General features: G+C 37.9%; 1 protein-coding gene across 6 annotated transcripts in view; it reads left to right on the forward strand.

The window, feature by feature from the left end:
* Positions 1 to 7,487: 7,487 nt before the first annotated feature.
* The window catches only part of LOC149066112 (uncharacterized), a 61,257-nt gene continuing 53,230 nt past the window's right edge, over positions 7,488 to 15,514 (forward strand). Inside the window, exons 1-3 of one of the 6 annotated variants that reach the window (XM_089253258.1) lie at positions 7,541 to 7,559; positions 8,733 to 8,831; positions 14,687 to 14,854. In XM_089253258.1, coding sequence (XP_089109384.1) covers positions 14,705 to 14,854 — 150 coding nt within the window. In that variant the 5' untranslated portion in view covers positions 7,541 to 7,559; positions 8,733 to 8,831; positions 14,687 to 14,704. Of the gene's footprint in view, positions 7,773 to 7,802; positions 8,258 to 8,732; positions 8,832 to 14,686; positions 14,855 to 15,514 lie in introns of those variants that run through there. The other 5 variants (XM_089253261.1, XM_089253259.1, XM_089253260.1 and 2 more) reach the window with 5 other exon arrangements.

Here is a 15,514-nt window from a genome sequence, read left to right on the forward strand (position 1 = left end):
CAACGTTGGTGCGCCGTTCAAGAGAATCGCCCTGGACATCCTCGGACCATTACCCACAACTCACGATGGCCACAAGTGCATACTTGGGATGATAGACTATTTTACCAAGTGGACGGAAGCGTATCCCCTTCCTGATCAAGAAGTAGTAACGCTGGCTGAAGTTTTAGTGTGAAATTAGGTGTCTCGATTCGGAGTCCAAATGCTGATTCATTGCGACCAGGGAAGAAACTTCACTTGAGCAGTTTTCGGCGGTATGTGCAATAAGGTGGAACGAAAAAAAAAAAATTTCGAAATTGCCATCGTAGTAGAATTTAAAATATGCCTTTATGTGAAGAAATGCCATTCCTAATTTTTTTCCTCAAAATTCAAACTTCTTGAGGTTCCTCATCGCCCCTGAAGTTTTAAGCACGTGTGGAATTCTGTAACATGACACTGCGGAAGAGACTTTCCTATTCCCCTGAACACGTGATTCGTTCAGTAACCTCGATGTTATTCCCTTATTTCACTATTCATTTGCAATCTTACCCCTTAACTGAGGGGGTGTATAGAAATCAAAATGGTGACCAGAAGCTTTTATCGTTGTGACATTTTAGGAAATCCTAAAGAGTTGGATTCTGGGGTGTTGCCCACCTAAGGCGATGTTATGCTTTGTTATTTGCTGACTCAACGCAATATGAAGGCACAACAATCAAGAAAAGATCCAGACATTCTTGAAATTATCGTGCCAAAGATAGAAAATATTTGGAAAACTGCTTCCATTCCTACGGTTTCTCACCAACGGATATGTAAAATTTTCAAAGACTATCTACTGTAAATACAAGAATCTTCAGAAAAATATAAAAGCAAGGAAAGATTCTCAAACTTTCAAGTTGAACTTGAAAAAATTGTTCGACATTGCAACATGCAAATGTGATTTTAAAGACTAAGTGTGACAAGTTGAGGAAGGTCCCAAATTTAGAGCGAGATTTCTTGCAAGATCAAAAAAGTACACGCAAGATGGCCATTGGTCAAGTAGATGTCCTAACAACGAAGAATTTGAAAAACAATGAACAAAGGAAAATGAAAATGGTATCCCATTTGAAGTCATCTCAAGAATAAACGGCGGAAACTAGTTCATCAACCACTGAAAACAATCTATATCCAATGATTCTGAGGAAAGTGATCCATATAAGCCAAAACAGTTTGCCGTTGAAGTTAGCATTTCCATCTACCAGTTCCTGTAGCTGGTCCATCAATCAGTGACGAAGCAAGGACTTCATTTACTTTTGAAGTTCGACCATCATCCTCAGAGATGGGAACTAAATTACCAAATGTTGCCCTTGCTTGTGATAGAACTGGTGTGTCTGATCGATCAGCTGCAATTATTGCGAATGCTGTGCTGTAAGATGTTGGGTTATTGACGAAAGAAAAGCCAAATATGGCAGTAGACCGGATGAAAATAAGGCGTGAAAGAGCATCACAGAGAGTTCTTTTGCAAGATAGAATTTTCCTATAGAACAAAATGTGCGAGGAATATAATTTGATGGTCGAAAAGACAAAACCTTAGCTAATGTCAAAGAAGGTGATTCTTTCCATAGAAGAACCATATCTGAAGAACACATAACTTTATATTGCAGGAACTCGGGTCAATTTATCTCGGTCACACAACTCCAAGAAGTAGTAGAGCAAGGGATATAAAATCATGAATCCTAGACTTTTTTGAAGCAAGATTTTGATACGAAAGAATTGATGGCGATCGGATGTGACGGGACTGTTACCAATACTGTTTATAAAAATTGTGTTATCAAATTAATAGAGAAAGAAATAGGCCATCCCTTGCTTATTTGTCTTTTTCACTTCAATGAGTTACCTCTAAAGTATATTGTGAAGCATCTAGATAGAGTTCCATTAGTCCACACGGGCTTCAATGTGATATCGGACAAAGATCGGAAAATTGTGAATGGTTACCTATTGTGAAATTTAAGCCAATCTCTAATAACCTTCCGATAATGGACAGTGACAACAATGATTTAAGTGCAGATTAGATATATCTTGTGGAAATAATACGGGCAAAGAACTGGGAATCAAGAGAATTCTGAAAATTAGAAATGAAAGATTATCAGAAGCAGAAAAATTCGTATATTCCATGTTCCAAAAATAAACTTTTCTGCTAAGCACTATTCGGAACTAATTGCATGTGATCAAGTGCGAGTGACTGAACCACCTATTATAAAAAATCAGGAAATGGACCCACAAAAATGATCTGAACCTGCTTTTCCATCTATACGAAATTTTCCGTGTCACACAAAAGCAGTTGTACGGTGCGTACTACTCGTAATTGAAGCATCTCTTGCTGTATCAACAACCGAGAGTCGCGAAGGCTTCATTCAAGCCAGAATAAAATCAAGGAGCACTCTACCGTCGTTTGAAAAAAAGTGAAATGTAATAACAGTGTGATAACAGAGGAAGCAATGGAGACATTCTCCCGAAACCTATATCGTCAAACTATATTTTTTTTGTTTTTATAATTTGGAATATGGTTGTAGTTTTGTCCCTACCCCCGCCCCCCACAAAAAGGGTTTATTATATATATATATATATATATATATAGGGTGATTATAAAAAAACTATGTATGCGCTCAAGAATGATATGGAAAACAACAGTGTCACTCTAACAGTTACGGTTACAGTGAGAAAATTTCGAAAATATCAAATGGCAACACCAAGTTTTTTGTATTGGAATGTGATCTCCATTGTGAAAAACCCTAAATAGCGTTCGAACGGCAACTGTAGCATCCAAATCACCGGCGGTAGATAGGCTAAAAGTGAGGACAACCAATAAGGACAGAGAAGCAGCATAAAATAAAGCATTTTATTGTGTTTCACAAATTTTCCACATGACCTTGTGGAGGACTAATCAGGCTGGGATCTCAGCCGAAGAAACGGTGTGACGAATGAAACGAACATTAATGCTCTGGTGCACGGCAAAGTCCTTTTTCCTTGCCTAGCTCCGGGGATTTTCGTGCTACAGGTGCCATTCCAACGCTATTTAGTGTTCTTCAGTATGGAGATCGCATTCCAATACAAAAAACTGTTGCCATTTGATATTTTCGCAATTTTCTCACTGTAACCGTAACTGTTAGAGTGACACTGTTGTTTTCCATATCATTCTTGAGCGCATACCTCAAAATACCTTATGCCAAAATTTCATTCAGTTTCTGTGAATGGTATGATAGTTAGGGGCCCATATGTCGGGATAGTTTTTTTTATAATCACCCCGTATATATACTGTATAATGTTTAAAAAGATTTTTTTATAATGTGCACTTAGAAAAGTCTTTTTGCTCGACCTTTAGGGTCCGTGAGGAACCTCAAGATATTATAATATTTTCCTAAATTTTGGTATAACGTCTTAAAACCTTGAAAGGCATTTTTTGAATACTAAGGCAACATCAATTTCCAAAAAAAGTGAAAAAACACCCTTTTTCGTTCCACCCTAATGTGCAAGCTTCTAGGAATAGAGAACACGCAAACTACGCCGCTTCATCCGGAATCTGACGGGATGGTTGAGAGATTCAACAGAACCATCGTGAACCAACAATATTGGGACTCAAGTTACTGCTTTTCCTGCTGGCTTACCGAACTGCCTTTCACGACAGCACCGGATTTTCACCATGCGCAGATGCTCATGAGACGAGATGTTCGACTGCCATGTGACCTGCTGTTCGGGCGACCGCTAGATGCTCCTCTTCCACCGGAAGAATACGTTTAGGAATACGTTCACCGGAAGGAAACTCCAGGAGAGCTGACGACTGGCTCTCTACCACATTGAGTGACTAAGTGCGACCCACCGACTCGAGGACTGAATTGTCGGGACGAACAATTTTAAAGAAGGGCAGTGTTACGAAAAATATTGGTAGCGTAATTTGTTGAGGACCCCTTGAAGTTAACAAATCCATGAGGAAAAGAAGAAAGACCATTCTCTTGGTCGAGAACATTCCGAAAAAAGTCGGCACCTGTCCAGAAGCGCCACTTTTCGAGAACTACGAGTAATCATTAAGTTATCTGGAAACTTCTAATTCTCGAACGTTCGACCAGTCTATAAAAATGATGCGATCAAGAGGAACTGAGTGTTATTGCGACTTTATCCCATGGGCGGTTTTAGGGCAGTGCGACCAAAGCAATTGCAAAGGGCGCCAAATGATAAGGGTCGCCGAAACACGTTAGATATACATTAGTAGAAAAAAAAAATCTTTAAGGTACGTATTTAAAAAAATAACTATAAAATATACATTAAAAATGGTTGAGATAAGAAAAAAATGAAGGTTTAAGCACACACATGTAATGCTACGGTTATTTTTCGTAAAGAAAAGAATTGATGGGCAGTGCACCTATATATGTACAGTACGTAGCGATTTTGGCCACATGAAAGTACACACGCACTTGAGCTGCTTTTTTTTGTTTATCCTTGCAGGAGACTCAACGTTATTTCTCTTTTGTTGTGCTGTAAAAATAAGAATAGAGGAATTTCCCTCGGCCATTGAATTTTTCTGCTAACGAGAGTAAGAGCGTTTTCCGGTGTTGTGTGGAGTATTATAGAAATTGAAGGTGTTTTTTTTATGTGGGAAAGATTTTGAGCCAGAGGCTTTCATGACACTTTTTTCCCCGACTTTTATTACTTGTATTAAAAACGCAGAATCAAATCGCCAACGGAGTACAGTATTTCAAAAAAATGAAACCTATGGTTTGTGTGTGTGCTGACCATTTTAAATAGGGATCCCACTTGGGCCTCGTTCCTACCTGTCACACGAGGAGAAACAAAAATGTGCTCTCACACGAGTAAACCCATGCACTTTGTCACCCCCGATCTCCGGCTCCCGACTCGCTAGACATTCCTATTAGTGCAACCGGGGCAGCTCGGTCGCACTGGGTGTGCTCTAGAAGTGCGTCAAAGCTGAAGTAAAAAAAAAAAAAAATTAGGAAAAACGATTTGTGCCCTCTGTAGGTGGGGCACCAAAGTCTGAGGTAGAAAGGACGAAAAAAGTTAGGGGAAATGATTTCTGTGACGGCTTTCCTTTCCCTCACAAAATTTCACTACTATGTCCTAAAAAAGTTTCACTTCAATAAAAAAGAATTGTAAGCGGGGGTGGGGACATCAAACATCTTGTTACTATTACTAAATCACACATGCACCTCATCCATATTCCTCTGCGGAACTTCTAACGAATTTGTACATGTTGGAGTGTACGTGTCATGAACCTAGCTTGACGTTTCTGTGTAATGCTTGTTATGTATAGCGCTGCAACGACCATAAATTTTTCTAACATTGAGCGAAGTGTAATGATTGAATAATTGTACGGTTGTATGCCGGTTGATCTACGTTGCGAAGCTTTCTAACGGGGATATCCGCTCGCATATGCGTCTCGAAGTTGGGAACCACAGAAAACCAACTTCAGCTGACCACCACTGTGGCGATGGTAGGATTCAAACCCGGGTCCTCGCGATGCGAGTCCGTCACGATGACTCGCTCCTTGTTATGCCCTGTTTCCAGTGTGAATGCTACTTAACTACAGGGTTTTCGGTATCCGCCTGCTCCTCCCCCCTAGTTGGCGCCATCCTTGTAATGTTGAAGAGGTTTGAGAATAAAATTCCCCCCCCCCCCTCTGGTGCAGTGCCTGGGGCACGAGACCCACCTGCGCCCCCGTATTTAAATATATATATTACTTACACACACTTTTCTTCTTTTTTTTTCAAAGCGAGCACAACTCAGGTCTATCACCATCTCAGGGCATTTACTACCTAGTGGGTTGTGCCGGAAATTGTAATTGTGTGCGTACCTAACAGTGAGTGCGTATGTAGTGTTGTGTTTGATCTTTCAGTGCCACCATCTATATTTCAGAAGTGAAGTGAGCGGTGTGTTATGATTGAATTACATTTGTACCGTTTGTAGGCCTGTTGCTCTCTGTGGCGACACTTTTTAACGGGGAGGTCGGCTCGCATTCTCCGTACGGCGCGAATGCGAGCCGACCTCCCCGTTAAAAAGTGTCGCCACAGAGAGCAACAGGCCTACAACATTACAAATGTTCAATTATTACACTTCACTCAGAATTTTAAGTATAGATGGCAGCACTGGAATATCAGATGCTACACACTCATACTGTTAGGTGCGCTCACTTTGTTCCAGACTCTGCAACACCATCTATAGCAAAAGGCTTCCGCACGAAGCTTGCGTTGTCACTGAAGAAGACCATCTCACCTATAGCCATTGGATATATAAGCTTTCGATAGTTTGTGGGCACTTGAAGTAATATTCTTCGATATTGATAAGTTCCCTACAGAGCCACTTTAGTGATCTCTAAATGTTTCACGGATTCTTCAAGTGCTCTGGAAATGTAGAACGCATCACTCAAGTGATCCGTAATTACGCCACGTATCACATATAGTAAACTGGGAATGTTCCGCGGGTAACTTGAGTGCTGTAGAACCGCACTGGAGTAGGGAGGGCACTTAAGTGCTTTAAAATTGTGCCACGTGTAACTCCAGGGGTCTGTAAATGTGCCACGGATTGTTTAAGTATTCTGGAACTGTGTCGCGCGGGTTACTTATGTGATCTTTGAATGTGCCATGGGCCTACTTCAGTGATCTGAAAATATGCCATGGGCCACTTAAATGCCCTGGAATTGCGCCACGTGCCGTTTAAGCGATTTGTAAATGTGCCGCTTAGTTCATTTTTACAAAATTGGGTTTGAGGGGGCAAGCCACAACAGATAACCTTCAGGGCCACATTTGGTCCGCGGGTCAAGGGTTTACTGTATAGGGCTTAAAGGGTGGGTCGCAGTGGATTTTTTAAAGAGAAATTTTAAGTTCTATGCCTTCAATTAGCATTGAAATGAACAGCAATTGATTATAACGTATAAAGGTATTTTCTTTCGAAATTTTAATTTTTTTAAAATGTTTTAAGATTAAAAAAATGTTTTTATTCCGTCTGGGGGGAGGCACGCGAGCCCCCCATGCCCTTTCTCGAGACGTTTCTGATCCCACCAATATGCGTTAGAAGTGGGGGGGGGGCAGTGCTGGCAAAAGTTTGCTGAAGGGGGGAGGGGGTCTGACGTAATACTTTTCTGTGGTTCCCATAACTTCGATTCACAAATGTGAATCGATCTCCTCGTTTAAAAGTTTTGCCGCAGAGAGGAACAGGCCAACACCGGTATAGTATTCAATCATTACATTTCATGCAAACTTAGAAAAATTGATGGCAGATGCCAGCACTACACAGCGCACTACACAGCAAACATTACACAGAAACAAACTTCACGGATGGTTCACTACACGCACACACACATTTCATGTACCAATTCGTTAGAAGTTTCGTAGAGGAATATGGACGAGGTGCATGAGTAGTTAAGTAGTAACATTTTTGGGATTTAAAATGTCCTGTATTTTCTTTTTACGAAGAAATATGGTCAATACATAATGCCTTCCACCTGAACAATCTGGCAAAAAACAGTACAGGGTGATATGGTCAGGTAACTTTTGTTTGTTTTGGAATTTTCTTCAGGTGCTGTAAGTCCATATGGGAAGGTAAACAAATGAAGCTTTACTCATTTCTTTAATTAGCAATCAAAAATACTGTTTGTTCCTTTCCATATTGTCTGTACATAAGAAATGTTTTTCGGTTGATATCTTATGAATGCGCCATAAACGATGATTGGCGATCGATTTCTACCACAACGGGAAGGAGCAATCGTAGTAGTAGTTGCGGCCGTGCTTTTCTCGAGCTTGCTACCCTTTTTGGTATGACTTGAAAATTCATTTTGAAACACTCGCTGGAAATTATAATTGATAAATATCATTTTAAAAGACGATATATATACTTCTAATAGTCATTACCAGTCGTTATTTGGCGATGTTCTCGAAAAGCATCGTAATTTGGCGATAATACTTATCCACTATGAACTACCTAAAAACTGATAATTAAAGTTGTTTGGCGATCGTTTGATCCGATTTAGCGGTTTTGTAGGGTTACCGGCGGGGCGATATGATACACTAAAATGGTCTCGATTAACTATTGGCGACAAATCGATGTTTCGGTGTGCGACACTCAGAGGTGGGTGTGGACTAAGCCGGTTTTTGTCCAGGGCGCCTAATTTGAGGAATGCGTGGCTAAAGGTCCGTTTTACACGTGTTAAGTGATTTGCTAAACTAAATTTTTAGTTGCCAAATACTTTGAGATCTATGTAGACGATAAGGGCCGTTTACGCAGCGAGTGGTTTAGTTTAGTAAGTAAACCCAATTCTATTTTTTTTTGTTAAGTAGACCTATGCGCATGTGCCAGTGGGCCTCCTATGAAAATCATCCAAACAGCGCTTACTAAATCCACTTAACACGTAGACACTTTTTGAGAACTTGCCAACTTAAAACTTAGTTAACTACTAAATCACTTAATGTGTGTAAACGGGCGTTCAGATGCTGTAAGTGGGGTTATGCCAAATTCGGCGATTATTTTTTGTCACCAACTGATTACAGTTAATTCCCAATATACGGTATACCTTTTTGTCGCCAAATTTTGGACAACACAAAAATTATAACTTGCCAGCACATTTTTAAGCGCTCTTGGGTGTGCCTATCATTCCATCAATGATTGTAGCAAATAGCTCCAAATTGGGTCTGTTAATGAAAAAATAGTCACCAAGTAGTGGTATACCATATATTGGGAATTTACAGTGATTCCGTTGGCCATTTGATTTTTTCCAGGGAATTCTCAAATTGCATGCCATGGCAGCCCGCTAAAGGTTTTTCAAAGAGGTTATTTGTTAAACTGCTCTGGGGAGCCGTGGATAAGTATTGATTAAGGTAAGAGCGCACGCAGTGAGTGAAAAACGTTTGAGAAAACCCCTGATTTATTCTGTTTTAGCTCAATTTTCTTTTGTTATTGCCACTAGCGTGTTAGGTACTGTTATAATGTTCATCAGCATTGAAATTTTTTGAGCATTATGGGCCGAACCCTATTCTTCATTGTGTATCCTTTGCTTGGGAATTTTACAATTTTTTATAGATGAAACGTTCTTCAGTGGGATGAAAAAACACTTCCGTTTTTGGACAAAGTCGACTTGATACCTGAATGAAGGAACGTCAGAACTCTGCCACTGGACTTATCCCATTGCCGAGATCTCTTCCAGCCCAGCTTCATGGCAGAGTCTGAAACACTTTATTATTAAGCCAAAAAGAAGAAGAAAATAAAAAAATATGAATATATACTGTGTTTTCCCGAAAATAAGACCGGTCTTACATTAATTTTTGCTTCAAAAAATGCATTAGAGGTCATTCAAGTATTATGTTAGCATTTGGGGGGTTTCGATTTGATGATGAGGGGGTTGAAGGTTTCTTACGTCATCAACCACCCTTTTTGAAGACATGAAATACTCTAAGCTGCTGATGAAATTTTGCTGACAAGGAGGGGGGTCAGAAATGGCTAAAAATATGCTGACATAATACTTGAATGGCCCCTTAGGGCTTATATTAGGAGCATCCTGAAAAATCATGCTAAGGCCAGGATTACACTATAACAGTTTTATAGAAGTGCTTTTATAAAACTTGAAAAATACTATCAATTACCTTATCTGTTGCATTTTCTCAAATGTAATTGTTCAGCTTATTGGTTGTATTTTTCAAGTTTTATAAAAGTACTTTCACAGAACTTTTACTGTGTAATCCCGGCCTAAGCTTATCTTTTTTGCTAGAGTAATCTTTTTGAATGACAGTTACATAAAAATTGAGAAAAAAAGTAAAGTGGAGGTTAGGTTTAGATTTTCTGGACCAAACAAAGTGATGTGTCTATGCCCGCTGGGAATACTCGTAACTTTATTCGGTCTGCAGCGTCAAACTGTACAGGTTGTTTACTTATTGCAGGGTTACACTATAAAAGTTTGACAAAAGATCTTTTATAAAACTTTTATAGTGTAATCATTTTTTACGTAGGGTTACAAACCTTCCTCTTTGATGTCATTTCAAGTGCCCTCCTATGAAAATTCGTCCTTTTCAGGTTTCCAAAATTATTTTTCTTTTCGGGAAAAACTTGTTTTCCCACTTTGAAATATATATTTCTTCATTGATATGAGTATTTTTTGTGTTTTTCCCCCACTCGCATTCACCAATAGCCATCGAAATTCCCAGAGTTCTTTCTGTTTCTGCTTTTTTTAGCAGTTCTGTTTTAGAGCTGGTAAAAATTATTGTTGTGGCCAGTTTTATTAGTCGGAATGGTAGTGCCATCTATTTCGAAAATGGAGATAAGTGACGTCTCTAAGGGTGCTCTCACAGGCGTCCTCCTTTCTCAGTTTTCGAATCTGGTAATCCTAGGCTTATGGCAACGGCACTCATTGGGTAGCCAGGATATGTCATAGGTCAAGATTACACTATAAAAGTTTTAGAAAATTTCATTTATAAAACTTGATAAACAACCAATAAGCTTATTCGGTTACATTTGCTGGAATATAATCAATAAATACACTTACCGGTTGTATTTTTCAAGTTTTATAAAAGAACTTTTCTAAAACTTTTATAGTGTAGTACCAACCATATGTTGTTTTTTTTTAATTTATCATCAGAAACGCTGTGAGTAGTCTTTTTTTATTAAAGTCAAACAAAGTCTCAAATTTATCTGTTTGCGTAGGTGTTCACCTCTCGTCCAAGGAGACCTACTTGGGTGTTATCGAAAACTTAATTTTTGTTTATTTATAACTTATTTCAAGCAATGATATCATTTATTTATATTTTTATTTGATAGTAAATAATAACACCACCATTATCATTTTATATGGTTCAATACATCCGTCATGTGTTGCAACGACGTACTAAATGCGTCTCATTGACGATTTTAGGTAGGGCTTATTTTTTGAGTACGGCTTATTTTCGGGGAAATACAGTATGCATACAAAAATATTGAAACATACAGAAGTATAACAATTTAAGGCTCTTTCCCTGGGAATTAGGTACTGTAGCGATTAAAATTTTTTTTGCTGTGATAAAACGAGATGAGGCTGGAAGTTGCTGGAGAGTGTTCTAGGGTTTCATTAAAAGAATGAATGTACTACAGTAGAGTCTTGATAATCTGAGGTGGATGGGACCGAGACCATCTCAGATCATGGGCGGAGATATGGGGGAGCATTTCCCCTCAACGTCAAAGTTAAAGCAGACGTATATATGAATTGACATCATCATCATGCCCCCAGTGATCATAGTGCCCCCCCCCCCCAGACTTTCAAGTCTATCCCCGCTTATGCCTCAGATTATTGAAAAACCTCAAATTATTTGAAAATCAATAAAAAATCTTTTAAATGTTAGATTCACTTAAAAAAAAGACAAGCAGAAGTAGTACTAGCATACTTACTGCATTTTTATTATTGAACTAGTTGTTACCCTTGGCTTCGCTCGCGTGGATTTGGTAATCTGAAAATTGTTTGACGATGGTTCCCTTGAATAACATTTGAATTCCTTATGACCCCCCTTGGGGGGGGGGGGGGTTGCATTTCCAGAAATCCCGTCTTGGCGAGTCTCTATACACTCAAACCTGTTTTTGTGTGGTGGATAGGGACCGCATAAAGAAAAGCGCATACCAAAAAATCGCTCAAAACTTCACGAGTAGCTATGAAAAATGTTTTTCGTAACACATTTAAAAAATATTTTGTTTATGCGGTGGATAGGGACCGCATAAAAAAAGTATCACGTAGAAAATAACTCAAAATCTTAAGAAATAACTAGAAATTGCTTTTTTGAACGAAATCAAGACACGAGGCTGGGCAGCTACTTGGAATCTCGCCAAACCTTTTGGAATCTGATTTAGAAAATACACATGTGAACATTTTTAAATATTTTATTTACATATGTACTTATTTTACACATACAAAACTGTTCAAAATGTATAACCATTATCCTTCGTAGTCTGACAATACACAAATTTTCTTGTGGTAAACTGGTTCAAAATCACTTTCGTCACTTGAAGATTACAGTGTCCTCGCACTCGTTTAGAGTTGACTTTTTTTCAGTTACCCAATAGTCGGTGATCAGTTTTTGCGACGACTGTTGTTTCACTAGACGCTTGTATATGTCTCGGTAGCCAGATATACAAGATAGAAGCTCCTTTTGGAATTTTGAAGTTCTTTCAGAATTGGCATCGATTGCAAGAAAATGACCTTCAAATTTACTGCAAAGTTGGAGTCCTGCATAGATTTTATCTGCTGTAATATAATCGGGTTCTTCTTGCCCATCAGTAACATCTGTTACGTAATTTATAATGTCATCATCCCTTACGGTTTCATCCTGAATCATTTCGACAAGATCATTTTCACTGAAAGTATTAAAACCTCCGCTGATGCCATGTGCTAGCGTAACGATGTGATGAAATATCAGAAATCGAAAAAACTAAATGGCTGATCAAACCTACTAATTTTTTTTATTGATAACTTCGTCAGTTATGTTCTAATTTGATTGAAATTTTCATAAACCGCACAAAAAAATACTGAACAAATTTCATATTTATAACTTCCAGAGTGCTTTGGGCTGAGCGATGATTGCCCCACCATTTAACTTTTGAGCGCCATCGTGACCATTTTAGGGGACAAATTTTGAAAAACCCCTTCTTAGTGAGTCTTTACATCATGAAATATAACTACTGATCGAATTTCATAATATAGCTCCAGCCATTTTGGCTCGGCAATGATGAATCAGTCAGTCAGTCAGTGAGTCAATTAGTCAGGACATGTTATTATATATATAGATAAGATATAGATGTCATATTATGTGTTTAAAAAAAATGATGAGTGTGAAATGGGCATGAAGATGAGAGAGTGATTATATATATATAAGAACTGTTAGGGATGAGATTGATGGTGAACGACGCTGATGCTAATAACTAGAGCCCGGATTATATGCACTAAAAAAGTGGCAAAATATGCTCTAAAAATATGCAAATATGCAGTTAAAAATGTAAAAATATGCAGTTAAAAATGTAAAAATATGCAGTTAAAAATGTAAAAATATGCACTAAAAAATGCAAAAATATGCACTTATAAATGCAAAAATAAGCACTTAAAATACAAAATGTGCACTGAAAATTCCAAAATGTGCATTAGAAATCTTGAAAAAGTCAAAAATTTCGAAATATGTATGAAAAAAGGGAAAATATGCATTAAAAATACACCATGCAAAAAAAAAAGCGAATGTGTTTTTAAAATACATGTTTTCTATTAGTGCATATGTATATCCCCTCATATATATGTATACAGCATATGCAAATAACTTCTACATATTTTTTATTCAGGCAATTTTTTAGTTCTCAGTTTGTTGTAGCTGCTCAATAACGAAAATAGCAGTAATAAAAGAATTTCAACACTATTTCTAAAAACAAAATTAACATTTTGACACATCTCTAGAAATAGCCTTACAATAAAACAGTTAGTAGTCGTAAAATACTTTATAAATATGTATTAATTCACTAAATTTCACATACGGGGAAAAAAAATCGATGTTATGAAAATATTATGAACAATATTTATTTGGAAAATTATAAAAAAAAAAGTGAGCTTAAGTAAACCTTCAAAAATATGCACTTATACTGAAAATTCTTTGATTTTATGCATTTATATGCATTAATGCTAAAAAAGGCCAAAATATGCAAATGCATATGCACATATGCATTTGCATATAATCCGGGCTCTACTAATAGCTTTCACTGTCTTTCCAATGATTTTACGTAAGCAATCAGGGAACGATGCCATTGTGCACCATTATGAAGAAATGGTCAAACCTGTTCTCCTCTCTCAACGAATCCCAGGAAGTTAAAATGGTCTACGTCCATTCAAGGGAGTAATATTTTATTACGCCAGATACCCGTTACAGGGCTGGGGGCTTCTTAATCCCTTTCAAACTGAAATTACTGTATGATATGTACATACTGCATAGTATTCCTGGGAAGGGGGGGGGGGGGAATAAAGAAATTGGGTTCTTGGAGGGGGAAAAAAAAGAAAAGAAAAAGGAGAGCGAGAGAAAAGGGGGTCTCGAGAAGAAAATTCGAAAATTTTCAGTGCCCCTGATTATCTGGAAACTCAAATTTTCAGGGCTCAGTTTCCTGAGACTACTGTATTTTATTAGAAGTTGTGCAAGTATGGGAGCAACCAAAAAGAGGGATGTATAGAGTGCGAGACCAAGACAGTGTGCAACAAACAGAGTGATCGAGAGAGAGTGCAATCATGTGAGGGACCCAAAAGCCCTATTTGCATGGGAAATGGCAAAAGCTGGTTTAAAACCCACTTCAAGTTACTACATTTTAAACCCACTACATTTTCACCAATTCCTGTTCTCAATATCTTTCCTTATGATGAAAAAAAAGTTGTCAAGCGGATGCTAAAATTTCCAACGCTACTGCTGTAGTATTGCTCATGTAAATAAGGCTAGGGAATGACACATATATGGGGGGGGGGGGTCGGGTCAGCAAGCAACCTTAAGAGTGACATATGGAGACGGATCGAGTCAGTGAACAATCAGAGATGCTGAGAGAGAGTGTGTGTGTGTGTTGCAAGCATCTGAGCAACAAAAATAGATACAAGTTTTCTGTATTTCTTAGTTAAGTAGTAAAATTAAGTTCTACTTATAATGATAGTAGCTATTAAAATTGATAGAGATTGTGCATTAATTCCAAATTTTTTTTTGCCCAGCGTTTCTTCTATCCAGGAATGATGCTGACTGAAAAAATTGAAGACTGTTTCGAAAGGTTCTGGGATTGGAGACTGCGGGATAGTCCAGAATTCGGAACTCTCATTGGTTTCCACAAATATGATCATCTCCTTGATACATATTCTTTGCAATCTTACAAGGAGCGAGAGGTATTATTTTTAAAAAAATACATATAAAGTGATACCTCGGCTAACGAAGAGAGATGATTCATTCCGGAATCAGGTTTGTTAGCCGAAATCTTCGTAAGCCGAAATGTGAATTCCCATGGGTTTCTATGGGAAAATGTTTAATTCATTCCTGGTTCTGCCCAAAAATTAGAGGTAGGATTTTTTAAACACCAAGAAACGCTATAAAGAAGACAAAAACTTACTGAAGGCTGAAATGAACAACAAAAGAGGTAATGCTTCAAATGGATAAATAATAACCTACAGGAAGATGAGAGATACTGAAGGTATTTTTATTTGACACTAATGTAAACAACCAACACCAGTTTTTGTCTACTAATGGTGTTGACGCAACCCAGTTAAGTTTGTAGGTGTCCTCATCCATTTGTGATTTGGTCAACTCATTTCTGTGTCTGATACATGCAGATAGAAAAGATAAGCTCCTAGAATGTCAATTTGATGCTAAAGAGTCATGCACTAAAGAAAATGTACGCTCTGTAAGCACAGACTCCTTTTTTTCCAATGAATTTTTTATTAGCTAAGTCCTTCATTTTGCATGAAATGGTTCAAAAAATTTCAGAAAAAAGGTAAAGGTAAATTTGTAAAAAAATTCCAAAGTGGATATGAGTTAATAGGAATGGAGCG

This window comes from Pholcus phalangioides, unplaced genomic scaffold (genome assembly GCF_987345545.1).
Source record: "Pholcus phalangioides strain wild (caught in Gottingen) unplaced genomic scaffold, Ppha-v1.0 ptg000032l_1, whole genome shotgun sequence".
NCBI classification, from domain to species: domain Eukaryota; kingdom Metazoa; phylum Arthropoda; class Arachnida; order Araneae; family Pholcidae; genus Pholcus; species Pholcus phalangioides.